This window comes from Alosa sapidissima, chromosome 12, assembly GCF_018492685.1.
Source record: "Alosa sapidissima isolate fAloSap1 chromosome 12, fAloSap1.pri, whole genome shotgun sequence".
In the NCBI taxonomy this organism is placed as follows: Eukaryota; Metazoa; Chordata; class Actinopteri; order Clupeiformes; family Clupeidae; genus Alosa; species Alosa sapidissima.
In genome coordinates this window covers 20,530,686-20,544,716 of record NC_055968.1, presented here as the reverse complement: position 1 = coordinate 20,544,716, position 14,031 = coordinate 20,530,686, and the positions used below count along the sequence as shown (strand labels likewise).

The 14,031-nt window shown below is 45.9% G+C and overlaps 1 protein-coding gene across 2 annotated transcripts in view; it reads right to left on the bottom strand.

Moving 5' to 3' along the window:
- Positions 1–2,242: 2,242 nt before the first annotated feature.
- LOC121724978 (cyclin-dependent kinase-like 5) overlaps positions 2,243–14,031 on the bottom strand; it is a 55,782-nt gene continuing 43,993 nt past the window's right edge. The window contains exons 11-19 of one of the 2 annotated variants that reach the window (XM_042111998.1): positions 13,665–13,828; positions 12,293–13,457; positions 11,187–11,294; positions 9,758–9,863; positions 9,379–9,505; positions 7,101–7,206; positions 6,451–6,573; positions 4,652–4,813; positions 2,243–2,776 (exon numbers count right to left, since the gene is read on the bottom strand). In XM_042111998.1, coding sequence (XP_041967932.1) covers positions 2,393–2,776; positions 4,652–4,813; positions 6,451–6,573; positions 7,101–7,206; positions 9,379–9,505; positions 9,758–9,863; positions 11,187–11,294; positions 12,293–13,457; positions 13,665–13,828 — 2,445 coding nt within the window. In that variant the 3' untranslated portion in view covers positions 2,243–2,392. The remainder of the gene's footprint in view (positions 2,777–4,651; positions 4,814–6,450; positions 6,574–7,100; positions 7,207–9,378; positions 9,506–9,757; positions 9,864–11,186; positions 11,295–12,292; positions 13,458–13,664; positions 13,829–14,031) is intronic. The other variant, XM_042111999.1, reaches the window with a different exon arrangement.

The following is a 14,031-nucleotide window of genomic DNA, read 5'->3' as shown; positions in this document are numbered from 1 at the left end:
CATGCATCGACAATATACTCCATTCTTTGCACTGTAAGACTGTGTCGAATCATCAAATGAGTTTGAAGCTGATATTTAAAGGTAAAAGAACTTCATTGTGTGCATTGCTTTAATTGTGATGTAAAATATAAGGGTGAAACCATTTATTCCAAAAGACCTCCAAAGATTGTGAGGGATGGTGCGACAAAGAAGAACAAGCTTTTTCACAGTGGCACACATGTCTGGGTCAGTACTATATATTGCAGGTTTTATTGAGAGTCACTGTCAGTAACAGATGTAAATATAAACATTGCTGTATAGCCAGGTTGCTGATAATATACCAATGAAAACAAGTGAACTGTTGCAACAGACCATACTGTACGTTAAAAATCTACCGGTATGCTACTAGGTCATGTCTGTGTCTTCATATAATAAAACAACAAAGGTTTCAATACCTGTTTTCATTTCATTGTGGATAAACCATTTTTATAAATATTACCAAAGACATGTTCTCACATTGGTATTAATATAATACATGTTTTAAAATCCCAAATAAAACATTCATTCCATTACGTAAAGTCAGTGACAGGTGGTTTTGCAGTATGTACTTTCATCAGATGTTTTTGAAGTTGATCTGGGATATACCATACTGTATGTATACTGATTATGTTCTATACCAGACAAAAAAATACAATACAAAAGTTTGATTGCAGATAGCCATGGGATCTGGCTATGTGAGACCCCCCCCCCCCAACCCCAACCCCCCTTTTTCGATAGATAGTCATCACACTCAGCTGAACTCTGACTGAGCTCTGACCACAGACTGGGAGGGATGACAAAAGTCCATTAACTGAGCATGTTCATGTAAAGTGCACTATTAAGGATCACAAAGTGAGATTTGTTGTTTTTGCCAGGCTACATTGTGTAGACTTTGTTTTGCTTGTTTGTTTGTTTGTTTGTTTGGGATAACTCCATTCCAGGTGCAGAGTCCTTCCATCTGACTGCGGATGCCCTCAGCCACAGACTGATATGATGCCAAAGGCTTGAACACGCTGGGATAACTGCTGTACCTAACCTCCTCCCAGTATGAGTTGTTTGTAAACCTGACCAAAGACGGAAAGCCCTGCTTAAGGGATCTTTTGTGACTATCACAGTTGGTAACTGGTAGAGGCTTTATGCTGGTCTTATATTAACTAAGAGGGACTAGTACAGAAAAAAAAGCCAGCTCTTGTGGTCAAATGAGTTACTCTAAACTTGGGGAATGCCATCCCTGATGTCTAAGATATTACAAAATAAACAGAAATTATGAGCATTTATCTTTGTAGCAGCGCCCTTTTACAATTTTAAGGTTGACAAAATGTATATATAAAATTGCCTACCTATAAATTTGTTTATATTAAAGTTATACTTTTTGTCATATGTTTAAATACCATCTGATTGCTTTACAACGGAATAATACCTTACAATGATCCATTATATATATACTTTTATAGCACATATAATTCATAGCTCTTATATTCTTAAAAATACAATAATATATCTCTGTATCTTACATATCTATGACGTGTAGACATGAGACAAATGAAACCACAGTGATGACTAGGGACACATTTGAATGGTATTACGGACTAAAATATCTCAACAATTGGAGGATGATATTTTATCTTGCAATTACAATTTTTGGCCAAAGGGTGGCTCTAGAATGCAACAGCACCACTCTTGCATCACTGGAACATCAGGTAGAAAACGCAGAGGATGACCTTGATGTGTTCTCATTAATGGCTGCCCTACACACAAATTTAGAAAATCAAACCAGCACAGTAAATGTGGCTGTGCGTCACAATCAAAAGAACTGGTGTCAGTGAGGGAGAGCGAATGGCCAGTTTGGATGACCAGTGTAGGGGAGGACATCTACAGACAGACTGCCTTAATCTGCCCAGAACTGAGAACAGGCAAGACTATAACACAAAGTATGTATATTTGCGGTGATAATGTCTTTAAAACTTAAATACTGCATACACATACCATTAAATACTCTTAATGAAATATATAACTATAATGCAGGATAATGCAATATTTCTCTCTATTATGTAGAAACTAAAGCTTTCACAATTATACTATACATCTTAGATTGTCATATACACATATGACATATACATATACATATATTCATCATCTGTATCATATTTATTTTTATAACAAAATTATAATAAGAATAATACATAAATAATATTACAAATTCTATCAAATATGGAAGCTTAAAAAAAATTAAGACATTTATTAGACCCACCATTTCCCTGCATGAGTGCTTCCCAATACCATCAGTGGCTCAGAGGCAATCTATAGGATACTGTCATTGTCATCCAGGACAGCAGGGGTCACTGTGGGGAGAGTAAGATAATGGCTCTGTCCCTTAAAGAGCTGTTTCTTTCAGGTCGTTGAGGTTTGGCATCCGCGAGCGAGGGGGCCGGCCGAAGCCGTGGCCGTTCTGGCCTCCCTGGGCGGCCAGTTGGTCGGGGTAGGGGTTCCCGTCGGCGCGGCCCAGGGCCGAAGCGTGCCAGCTGGACTCCAGCTGCCCCGGGAGTGGGTACACGGCCTGCCGGCTCTTGGACTGCGATGAGACCCCCACCCCTCCTCCGCCTCCCCCCTGGTGGCCACTGCGGGCCTCGGCGAAGCCCCCGCTCTTGGAGGAGGGCGGGTTGGGCAGTGCCTGGAAGCGCAGTTCGGAGGGCACATTCTGGTTGGACGAGGAGCTGGACAGATGCAGGAGCTTCCTCAGGGACCTGAGAGGCTGATTCTAAACAGGAACAAGGGGAAAACAAACACGTGTGTGAGAAACCAATTGGCCAGAATCATTACTGTGACTCATGACAGGCAATATATTCACAGTTACAGATACGGTATACTATCTACATAATATTTACATAAACAGTGCTGAGACATCTGGCTCTTTTATCATACTCTGAGGTATCATGAACATTTTGGTCAAAATAACCAAGGTAGAAAAGTCAAATGGTTGTTCTCATCAATGAGCAAACCATCCCCATTATGAAATACCATTACATTTGTGGCACTGTCTCCATGATGTGGCATGGTGTGAATATTGTATGTTACAGTAACACACCTAAATTAGTTTGCACATTCAAGATTCAAGAGTAGTTTGCATATTATAACCAGAGACTGTCTAATGAGGAGACACAGCACTCAAAAAATCCTCAATAGAAATGCATGGGGTTAGTTTGTAACACCAATATAGCAGTTGTCTACACATATCCCACCCCTTCCGCGGCAAAACGTTGACATGTAAATACACTGAGCCAATCATGTGTTGTGTTGTGAATACATTGAGCCAATCATGTGGTGTGTTGTGAAGACATCGTGCCAATCACATGTTGTGATCTCGCTGCTGGAGCAAGATTGGTGTCGTGTATCCTTATATCCTTATTAGCAATATGGCTGCAGAGTGGAGGGACTTTCCTAAAAGGACTTTGTTATAACACCGCCAACTGGTGTATGTCTGTGCACAAGTTTGACATTCTCTACCTGACAAAGTCCACTGGCTTGGACGTTTTCAGCACCATATTCATTACTTGCAGCAACAGAACAACTCCCCAAAGAGCACCAGCTGAGGAGGGCAGAGCAGAGTCTGTCTCTGTGAGAGGCCCATCATCAGCTATCGGCTGACCATGCAATGCTGCTGACACACACTCTCTGTCTCTTACGCTATAAAGTCTGGTTCAGGTGGGATCTGAGCAGGCCTGTATGTGTGTGTGTGTGTGTGTGTGTGTGTGTGTGTGTATGTGTGTGTGTGTGTCTGTGTCTGTGTGTGTATGTGTGTACAGTACACGTATACATGTGTATATGTGTACACGTATACGTGTGTATATGTGTATATATATATTTGTATGTGTATGTATTTCCGTGTGTGTGTGTGTGTGTGTGTGTGTGTGTGTGTGTGTGAGTGTGTGTGTGTGTGTGTGTGTGTCTGTGTGTGTATGAGTGTACACATATACAGTACGTGTATACTGTATGTGTATATGTACTGTATATGTGTATAATATGTATATGTATTTGTATGTGTATGTATTTCCGTGTGTGTGTGTGTGTGTGTGTGTGTGTATGTATTTCCGTGAGAGTGTGTGTGTGTGTGTGTGTGTGTGTGTGTGTGTGTGTGTGTTTGAATGTGCACAGTGCTGGAGCCAGAGGAACACACTCCTACACAGTGCTCTTTCAGCCACCTCCAGCTCTGCGGCTCTGTCTCCGCTACAGTCAGCCCACACCTTAGTCATCGCTCGCTGTTTACACAGGAGCAGGGAGGGCCTCAGCACTGCTCCCCAGACACGCTGCACAGCCAGTGCTCACAGATGAGGGCTGACTCCGGCACCAATCTAGCCCACATCCGGCACATTCATGACAGATGCGGTCCAGATTCAGGCAAGATTTATGTTGGATTTATGCCGCACTTGGGTTTACCAATGGCAGATTCATGCCTGATCTGGTGATATCAATGGCAGATTTGTGGAAGATCCATGCTAGATATGGGCTAGATTCATGACAGATTTTTGCTAGACCAAGGCCAGATTTTGGGCATATTTGCTCTAGAATAAGCCTCTATCTGTTAGACTCTGCTGTCAGACATTGTTTTTCCTTTAAAGGTTAGCAGTCGCGGTACCTGAGGAGGAGGTTCTGTAATCTTCTCAATGTTCCACTCATCTCGATCTTGCTCCAGGTCGCGATCGCGGTCTCGCGTCCGGTTCCGATGACGGCTGCTTTGGTGCGAGGATGACCTGACTGACTTCTGCATGACCACAGGATCCGGTCCATCGGTCGGGACCTGGCCAATCAGATGGCAGATAGATTAGACAGACATGCAACGTGGCCCAATGGCAGCACTGTCTTAGCCGACCGCTTCAGAGCCCAAACCCTACATACCCCATAGACCATGAGGAGAGGGTACTACAGCACAGCCAATGGTCACCTTGTTCTCATTAGCTCATTCTTATTCGTAGTGTGGTTGTTCTCTGAAAAACTACAACTCCCACACTACTACTCCCATTTAGAAGACGTGTTGGATCGTTTGCATTCCCAAACGGTTGAGTTAGCTGCTGAATTCTGACAGAATGGTGCGGAATGAAATTAATCGTTAATCAATTACACGCACTGAGTGTGTGCCTCCGCAAAACTGGAACAGCACTGCTGCTGGGACCTCTCGAGGGTGGAAAAATACTCTCAATGTCACCGCGTGGAGGAGTAGGCAATCTGTTGAAGCTTTCCGCTTTGCTATCGCACTTGGCCAAATCATTCGGCGAGAAGAATAAATGACTATTATTATTATATATATATATTTCCAACCTGACAACAGTCTCTCTCTGTCGTTTAAGCACAAGAAAAGACAATCCACCCCCAGCAGCTTGCTTTCTGACAGAGTTCCCCGGCTGAGGCTGATCTGAGGCCGGGGGAAGTTATTATCATGAGAGGCTGAATGAATCTATTCTGGCCGTTGCCACTCGTTGAGGCCCTTCCTACCATCATCCCCCCATCGTTGATCACAGCTGGGTGATAAACGAGGGCAGGGAGCCTGGTAATTGGCGAGAATTTTCTCTTTCTCCTCCTGAGCCTAAAAACCATACCATTTGTGCAGTTGGCGCCCGCTCTTGTCTGAGGCTAAAATAAGTAAACTTGGAAATTGCACTTCTTCTAAATAATTCACTTAGACCAAGAGGCCATTTAGTCACTCATGACTAATTGATCTGGCAAAAGACTTGGCACACTGGATCTACAGCGTGCAATCAGTGATATTTTGGGATGCTGTTTAGTGGCTGATCATTGCTGTGACTGTAGGACACTCCCTTCTCTGGTGAGATGTTGCATGTCTGTGAAGGCGACACACTCTGTGTGCTTTTTAAAAAGAAATGTATGTAAGCAGGCACTGGCTTCCAAATGGCCTCTGGCGTCATGCAAACGTTGTCCTGGGTGGACAATCAATAGATGGAAACCACCGCCCACTACCACCCAACCCTAGCCTCTGTTCACATGCTGGAGGAGTCAGTTGAGATGTCACCACCCACCCTGTCACACCACCGGATGGCCCCTGAAAAGACACTTCACTAGATCCACACAGGCTTACCCTGAGAGTGCGTTGGCAAAATACAGACGTATAGTCAGAGAGGTAAGCTCTTGGTAAGCACCAGGTCTTTATCCATTGGCAGCAGGCATGGCTAATGCTGCTCAGAGTGCCCTATGTTACTTGCAATATGAGACAGAAAGCTATCAGAGCTGTCTGTCTGTAGGGGAGTGTGGGAAGCATGTAATGGATCTGGTGGAAATATTGCAAAACAAAATTGGCCAGCAAGATTTTGGGAGAAAATAATGTTGATTAATAATGTTAGTGGCATGCAATGGCACTGGATTGGCGGCACTAGTTTAGGGCTGGTTAATGGAACATTGATTTTTATGAATGACCAGATATACCATCGGTGAAGACACTACAGGGAGCACTTTCATAGAGGAGTTATGCTTTAAGTGACTCTTTGAGTTAAACAGGGGGAAAAGACATTTCTTGATGATGGGACTCCGTCCATCTACGACGTCAGCCTGGAATACAAGAGGCACAAGATGCATGATGGGACATTTGGACAACAAAGCTGCAGGACAACTAGACACCAGACAATTTCCCATCTCACAGGGGGGGGGGTCTTGACATGACATGACATGAGTAAAGCATGTTTCAGCTATTGACTGGTACACTGTGGTATTGCTAATTTACATCATACACACTGAGACAACGCACACACACAGAGCATGTAGACTAATAGACAATAGCACACAGAAAGCTAAATGATGTAAAGCTGGGCTAACGGTGGGAACAATTGGGAGAGTGACTGGAGGGTTTTTCCTTGTCTTGTTTAGTCCCATTCTGAGATGTGCCGTTTTGATTTGATTCTTGCTCAGACTTGTATGAGGGACACATAAACATACGCCCGCATTGCACACGCGTGCACACACGCACACACACACACACACACACACACAGACACACACACACACACACACACACGCATGCATGCAATCACGCATGCACACACACAAACACACACACAGATGTGCATCTGAGTACCCACCGTCTGGGACTTCTTCTTCTTCTTCTTTATTGCTCTGAAGAAGCCCTGCTTCTCTTTCTCTTTGGGTGGCTCAGGGGCGTTCATGCTGACAGCCTCCGGTCCCGTCCTGCACACATCAAACACACAACACACACTTGGCACGGGAGCCAAGGGGGGGGGGGGGGGGGTACCAGCTAACCCTCTTAGGCAGGGGTCTCAAACTCAAATGAGCTGGGGGCCAATTCTGCCAACGTCATCTGACTGGAGGGCCGGCTATTTCTGAAAATGCAATGTTCTTTTTTTCAAATACCACACAAAACTGCAAACAGAAAGTGCAAGTGTTTTTATCTAGTTTTAGACACCTGTGCTAGCAACCTTAGCTTATAAATAAAATAATGATAAAATAAATATTAATACAAATCATAAAATAAATGAAAAACATAAAAACAGGTATGTGTGTGTGTTTCACACCAAATAAAAATATTTCCTCTCATAACTTTTTTAAACCTGGCAAACTAGGCATCAGGGTTAAGAAAGCAACACCATTGGATTTTTATATCAAAATTTCAAAAGGCTGAAAGTGGTCAGACTGTAAATGTAAAAATCCTACTGTAAATGTAAAAATCTTTGAGTAAAACAAAAGTTTATGAAGGGGGTAAATTTACCCATCTAATTTGTCACTGGATGGCAAGCACCTCAAATTATGCACCTTTCAGTAAATACTGGATGAACATATTTAAGCAGGTTTACTTTCCTTTTTTCATATTACCCACATAACAAATTAACAGGAAAACACCTAAGATGTATACCAACACCTAAGATGTTGTGGTTTAGTAATAGATTACTACAATATAGGCCTACAATAAAGTATTCTGGTCAAACAGTTCCTATCGCGGGTAATCTGCAGTACCCAGAAGTTCGCATCATATTGCGGGTGACTGTAGTTCTTTAGAGCCCTATTTCTACTAGCCCTGCTGTCTGTACCACATCCATTACGGACACTATCATCACGATTACCACTGCAACCTCCAAGCTATGTTGGGCAGAGGGTCGAAACAAGTATGGTATGCTTAGTGGACACCGTTGTATACACGCACCTCCATTCACAGACGCACCGTGACTATCACTGTCATAGACGATCGATCACAATCTCCAAAAGGATATTCTCCTTCAGAATTAGAATAGGTGAATAACATATCTTACCTAAGACTTCATCACACGTGAACGTTTTTCAACATTTGGTGTAGGCCTATTTCTGCTTAATTTCTGCTTCAATTTCTGCAACACTATGGCCTGCATCGCTTCCGCGTCATTACAAATGCACGTCTTTGTGTTTCTCGCGTGTAATACAAGTATTTCCTGAAAACTTTGCGCAGCGATTTTGGGTTTGAATCAAGCTCTGGATGTCTTGCACATAGTGGAGCAGAGTAGGCCTACAAATGAGATTTGTCCCCGTACCTGGATCTATCGTCTATTCTAATCAGTATCGTTGTTTGTCGCAATTAAATAGCCTCAAGGGCCGGATTACATTATTATCTTGTCATACGTCGCGGGCCGGAATTGGGCAGGACGCGGGCCGGGTGTTTGAGACCCCTGCTCTAAGGAAATCCCACAGAATCCCTCCTCAGCACTTTCTTGTACGGTTTTTGTGTACATTCAATTAATCTTCATAGACATGTTGGACCTTTGCTTTGTCATGCTTGTTTTGTTGATCTTACACACACTCCCATACAATCTTACCATATCTTACTAGCTATTTGGTATATATGCTACTAGTTCTAGTAGTCCTAGCAATAATACATACTACAGTGCTTAGGTGGTGTATGGGTAGAAGGTGCATTCAGGTGTCATGGTTACCAAATCTTTAACACACAATTGTGATTATGAGGTATAACACCATGTATGATTTTTTAAGTAACACAATGCATAGTCCAGGTTTGGGTCAAATATCCGTTTCAGATTGGCATAAATCAGAGAGGGCTAATGCCCAGGACTATACAGGGCTAATGTCTAAATGCAACCCCTTTCATGACATTTACACTGTGTAACACAAGACAGCACAAGTCTGGCTTTTCAATTAAACATGGTCACACCAAGTGCATTTAACTCCACCATCTTTAAGTTAAGTAGTATCTCTTTCACCCTATACCTTTCCTATGCTGTCCATACACCACACACTCTACTACAGTATGTAGTGCTACCTGAAATGACATGGCTGGCTAGTCATACTGTAGAGAGGGTGGCCCCTATATTAGTGCTTGTACATTTCTGAGTCTGGTGGGTTGGCTTGTCCACTCACCAGGGGTCAAAGGCAGGCTGGCGTTTGGCGTGGTTGCTCATGGAGCTGCTGTCCCCTCCGGTCAACCCCGAGCCACGGTTCTGGTTCCCACTGTCATGAAAGGAGTTGTCCGGTCGAGGAGAGGGCACTGTGACCCGAATGGACAGGGGAGACAACGTATTAACAACGTGCCTCAACCAACTCAAGGGACAGCTCAAGGAACAGCTCATAGAAAATGCCAATTAAAAGAAGATTCCGGAAAGAAAATATATGCGTGTGTGTGTGTGTGTGTGTGTGTGTGTGTTTGCATGTATGTGTGTGTGTGTGTGTATGTATGTATGTGTGTGTGTGTGTGTGTGTGTGTGTGTGTGTGTGTGTGTGTGTGTGTGTGTGCTCTCACCCCTGTAGAAGCTTCCCACCCTGCGGGGCATGGACTCGCTGTAGATCATGCGGTTCTCCTTCGAGGAGCCGGTGTCCTCGGGGTGCTGCTCGTGGTACATGCCCACCTGTGACATAAGAGAATGAAATACTGACACACACACACACACACTCTCTCTCATGCACACGCTGCTCAGCTGCTTACCCTTTCTCAACTACAAAGACAGGCTGGTCAAGGGAGCAGCATGTGGCTTCAGCGGTCAGATAAAAACCCAAATGCTTTCAGAGTGCTTTCATTACTACATCATTTGTAGTAGCGTAGTTCCAGAAGCATTTGATTTTTCCTTGACCATATGAACTTGATACAGTGTTTGTGTTTTGCTACAGTGTCTTTGAAGCAGAGGGGTGGAGGGTGGCACAGAAGAAGGGAGGAAGGGGACTACGAGACAGGGGAGACACTCTTTTCCATGTGAATTAATAATGAAGTCAAGGGAAGCTGAGATCAAAAGAAGAATGAGGGGAAATGTGCTGAGCCCACCTCACATGGCTGGGATGGGATTCCCCCTCCAGGATTCTCCACTACATTACTCTTCCATTTAAAGGACCCCTACCATAAGATTCACACATCCACTCTCATATCACCAGTTTTAAAGGACCCCTACCATAAGATTCACACATCCACTCTCATATCACCAGTTTTAAAGGACCCCTACCATAGCATTCACACATTCACTGCCAGTATCACCAGTTTTAATGAACCCTTACCATAACATTCACACATTCACTGCCAGTATCACTAGTTTTAAAGGCCCCTTACCATAACATTCACACATTCACTGCCAGTATCACTAGTTTTAAAGGCCCCTTACCATAACATTCACACATTCACTGCCAGTATCACTAGTTTTAAAGGCCCCTTACCATAACATTCACACATTCACTGCCAGCATTACTAGTTTTAAAGGATTTTAACCATGCCATTCACACATCCAGTGCCAGCATTACTAGTTTTAAAGGATGCTAACATAACATTCACGCATTCACTGCCAGCATTACTAGTTTTAAAGGATGCTAACATAACATTCACACATCCAGTGTCAGCCTCACCAGTTTTAAATAAGCCTAGCCTTACCATAACATTCACACATTTACTGTACTGACAATATCACCTGTCGCTGTATTCTGGATAACTGGGATATAGTAATCACACTTGTGATCACACTGCTGTTTCAGCTATCAACAAGGTGCAACAGCTAAGCAAAGAGCAGAGCAGAGAGAGAGAGAGATAGAGGTGGGGGTATACACAGTATGCGAGAGTGTGTGTGTCAGGGGGGGGGAGTAAGTCATGAAAAAGACAGAGAGAAAGAGCGGAGAGGAGAGAGAGGCATATCGAGGTGAGTGCGGGCAGGTGGGAGGTGGGTGGAGGAGTGAGGTGACTGGCTGACTCGGACCTCGCTCTTCTGGCGCGGGGCGTGAAAGGAGGATGTGGTGTTGTCCCGCGTGGAGTCCCTGATTAGGGGCCGGGAGTGGGGCGCGTCGGAGGCGAGTGGTGGCTCGCTCTGTCAGCGGAGAGATGAAGCAGCAGTGGCAGCGGCAGCCCAAGCACAGAGCACACACACAGACACACACACACACACACACACACACACACACACACACACACACACACACACACACACACAGACACACACACACAGACACAGACACACACAAACTCACAGGAGAGACACACAAACACATAACATACACATTTGCACACATATAGACACACAGATAAACATACACACATGTATACACATACACACAAACAAACATGAGAGAGCATAGATAAATTACAAGCGCAAAGGCACAGATATATGAGCAGAAGAAGTGTGACAAAATACAGACTTGGATTTGCCTCATTCAGAGCAAACTCAACTCTGTTACATACAAAACCCTGCTACAAGTGGTTCAAACACATTGGCTCCAGGAACTATCATGATGCTGTTTTGTATCGAACCTTGCATGGTGAGGCAATGTGAACAGCTACGGCTCTGTGGGCAAGATCACCTGGAACATAAATAGCCTCTGTCTCCATTGTTAGGATGGAGTGAGTGTGGTGGCAGAGCTCTCAAACACAGTGCTGGAAGCTGCAGCGGTGCTTTGAGCCGCAGCTCCACGGCTCTGCTCTCAGGCCCACATAAAAACAGCAGTTACAGGACCAGTGGGAGCAGAGTTATGTAGTTTAGAGAGAGAACGAGGTAGGGAAAGAGATATAGAGAGAAAGAGAGAGAAAGAGAGAGAGAAAGGAGAGAGATGAGAGAGGGGGAGGGGGAAATGGAACAGAACCCAGGGAGAAGGGAAGGGACAAAGTAAGAGAGAATGAGAGAGGTAGAGGGAGTGCCAAAGAGAAATAACAACCAAAAGAGGGAGAGAGAGAGAAAGAGAGGGAGAGAGAGAGAAAGGGAGAGTAAGTTGGAAAACATAAACATGAGCCAGGAGTAAGAGAGAGTGAGGGAGGCAGTGTGGGTGTATGACAGTAATAATAAACAGGAGGAAAGGAAGAGGAGAGACAGACCCTGCCCATGTCTTCTCCCAGGTCCTCTCTGGAGACAGAGCTGCCCATATGGCGGGGCAGTGTGCGGTGTTGCAGCTGAGGCGAGAGCAGCTGCAGGCTGCTGGCTCGGACTGGCATGCCCTGCCCAACTGCCAGGCCTCCGCCGCCGCCACCACCACCACCACCACCACCACCACCTCCTCCTCCGCCGCCGTTGTCCGTGCCATGGGGACGCCCTCGCTCGCGCCGCACGTACATGGAGTGGCGATGGGGCCGCTGCTGGGAGGAGAAAGGGCTGGTGTAGCCCAGGCCGTAGGGGAGCGCCGCCTCGTGGGGCGCTGAGAGGGAGTGACCGTGGCTCCTGCCACCTCCTCCGGGGTCCAGGGCGTCGGGGGATTTGGAGTCGTCCTGCTGCTGGCTCTTGTGGCGCGACGACGAGCGGCGGAAGGACGAGTCTAACGTTCCGCCCTCTCGCTCTCCCTTGTTGCCGCGGGAGGACGAAGAGGTGGAGGCGGCTGCCGGGCTGTGTCCACTGCGGTCGTTATGGCGCAGGGAAGGGCTACCAGGCGCGGTCAGGCCCTGGTGCAGGTCTAAGCAGCTAGCGGGGAAGTAGCGGCTAGGTGGGGGCTCGTCCGGGATCAGACGCGGGTCACTCAGGTTGCCAACTGACTTGGCGTCACTAAGCATGCCATGGCTCTTGGAGAAACTCAGGAACGATGAGGCTTTCCTGTCGCCTGAAGAGGACAGCGCTTCCCCGTAGCCGTGTCGACCATGCTTTTCACGGTCCCCCTGCAACGTGCCGGTCTTGCCCTCCACAAAGGAGTGGCGATTCTGCGAGCGGGAGCCCATGGACTTGAGGTACTTGGCTCCCGGTCCATCAGCAGGCTTGCCGGGGCCCGGTCCAATGTCAAAGTCGGGGTCCTTGGAGCCTTGGAGCATGTGAGGCAGGTTGCTGTGGTTAGACATGGCCAGGTCTTTGCCGCAGGAGGCCGAGCGGTTGAGGCTCTGCGGCTGGTAGCTCTTGGGGTGCAGCGTGGGGCTGAGGCTGGAGGCTGCGGCCGAGGGCACGTTGCCGTTCAGGAATGCCTCCGAGCTGCCCGGCGGGTGCAAGTCCTCGTGACGTGGCAGGCTGGAGCAGTCCCGGCTGTTGGAGCGGTGGTGACCAGAACTCTTCGATCCATGACTTCTGCTGAACAAAAGAGAGAGAGCAAGAGAGAAAGAGAGAAAGAGAGAGAGAGAGAGAGAGAGAGAGAGAGAGAGAGAGAAAGAATAGAATATGCTATTATACAAGTTATCTGTGTATGAAGGAAACAACAAAAAAATGTAAATAAAAAATTGTGTTTGTATTGGGACAAAGACCAGCACAAGAGAGAAATGCAGTGCCCCTCCTTACCTGCTGGAGGCAGTGTTGTCATGGTGTGGCTTCCTCTTTGAGGAGCGAACAGGGGTGGGCGTGAGGGGACCGGGCCGCTCGCCAATGCGCTGGTTCTGGAAGGCTTGGTGGTTGAGGCTCTGCTCCGTGAGAAAGCGCTCGTTGGGGTTCAGCAGCAGTAGGTTCTAAGGTGTTGCACACACAAAAATGCAACATTTAAACCCCATTTTTTAAACCATCTCATAGATGAAGTACTTTTAAAAAGGATATTGTGTAGCCTTACCCCAAGTACCCCTATACTATAGTAAAGGAACACAAAACATATCATCAGGTAACAACAGACCACCATTATTATCAGTTGACAAAGGCCTGTGTCTATGCACCTATT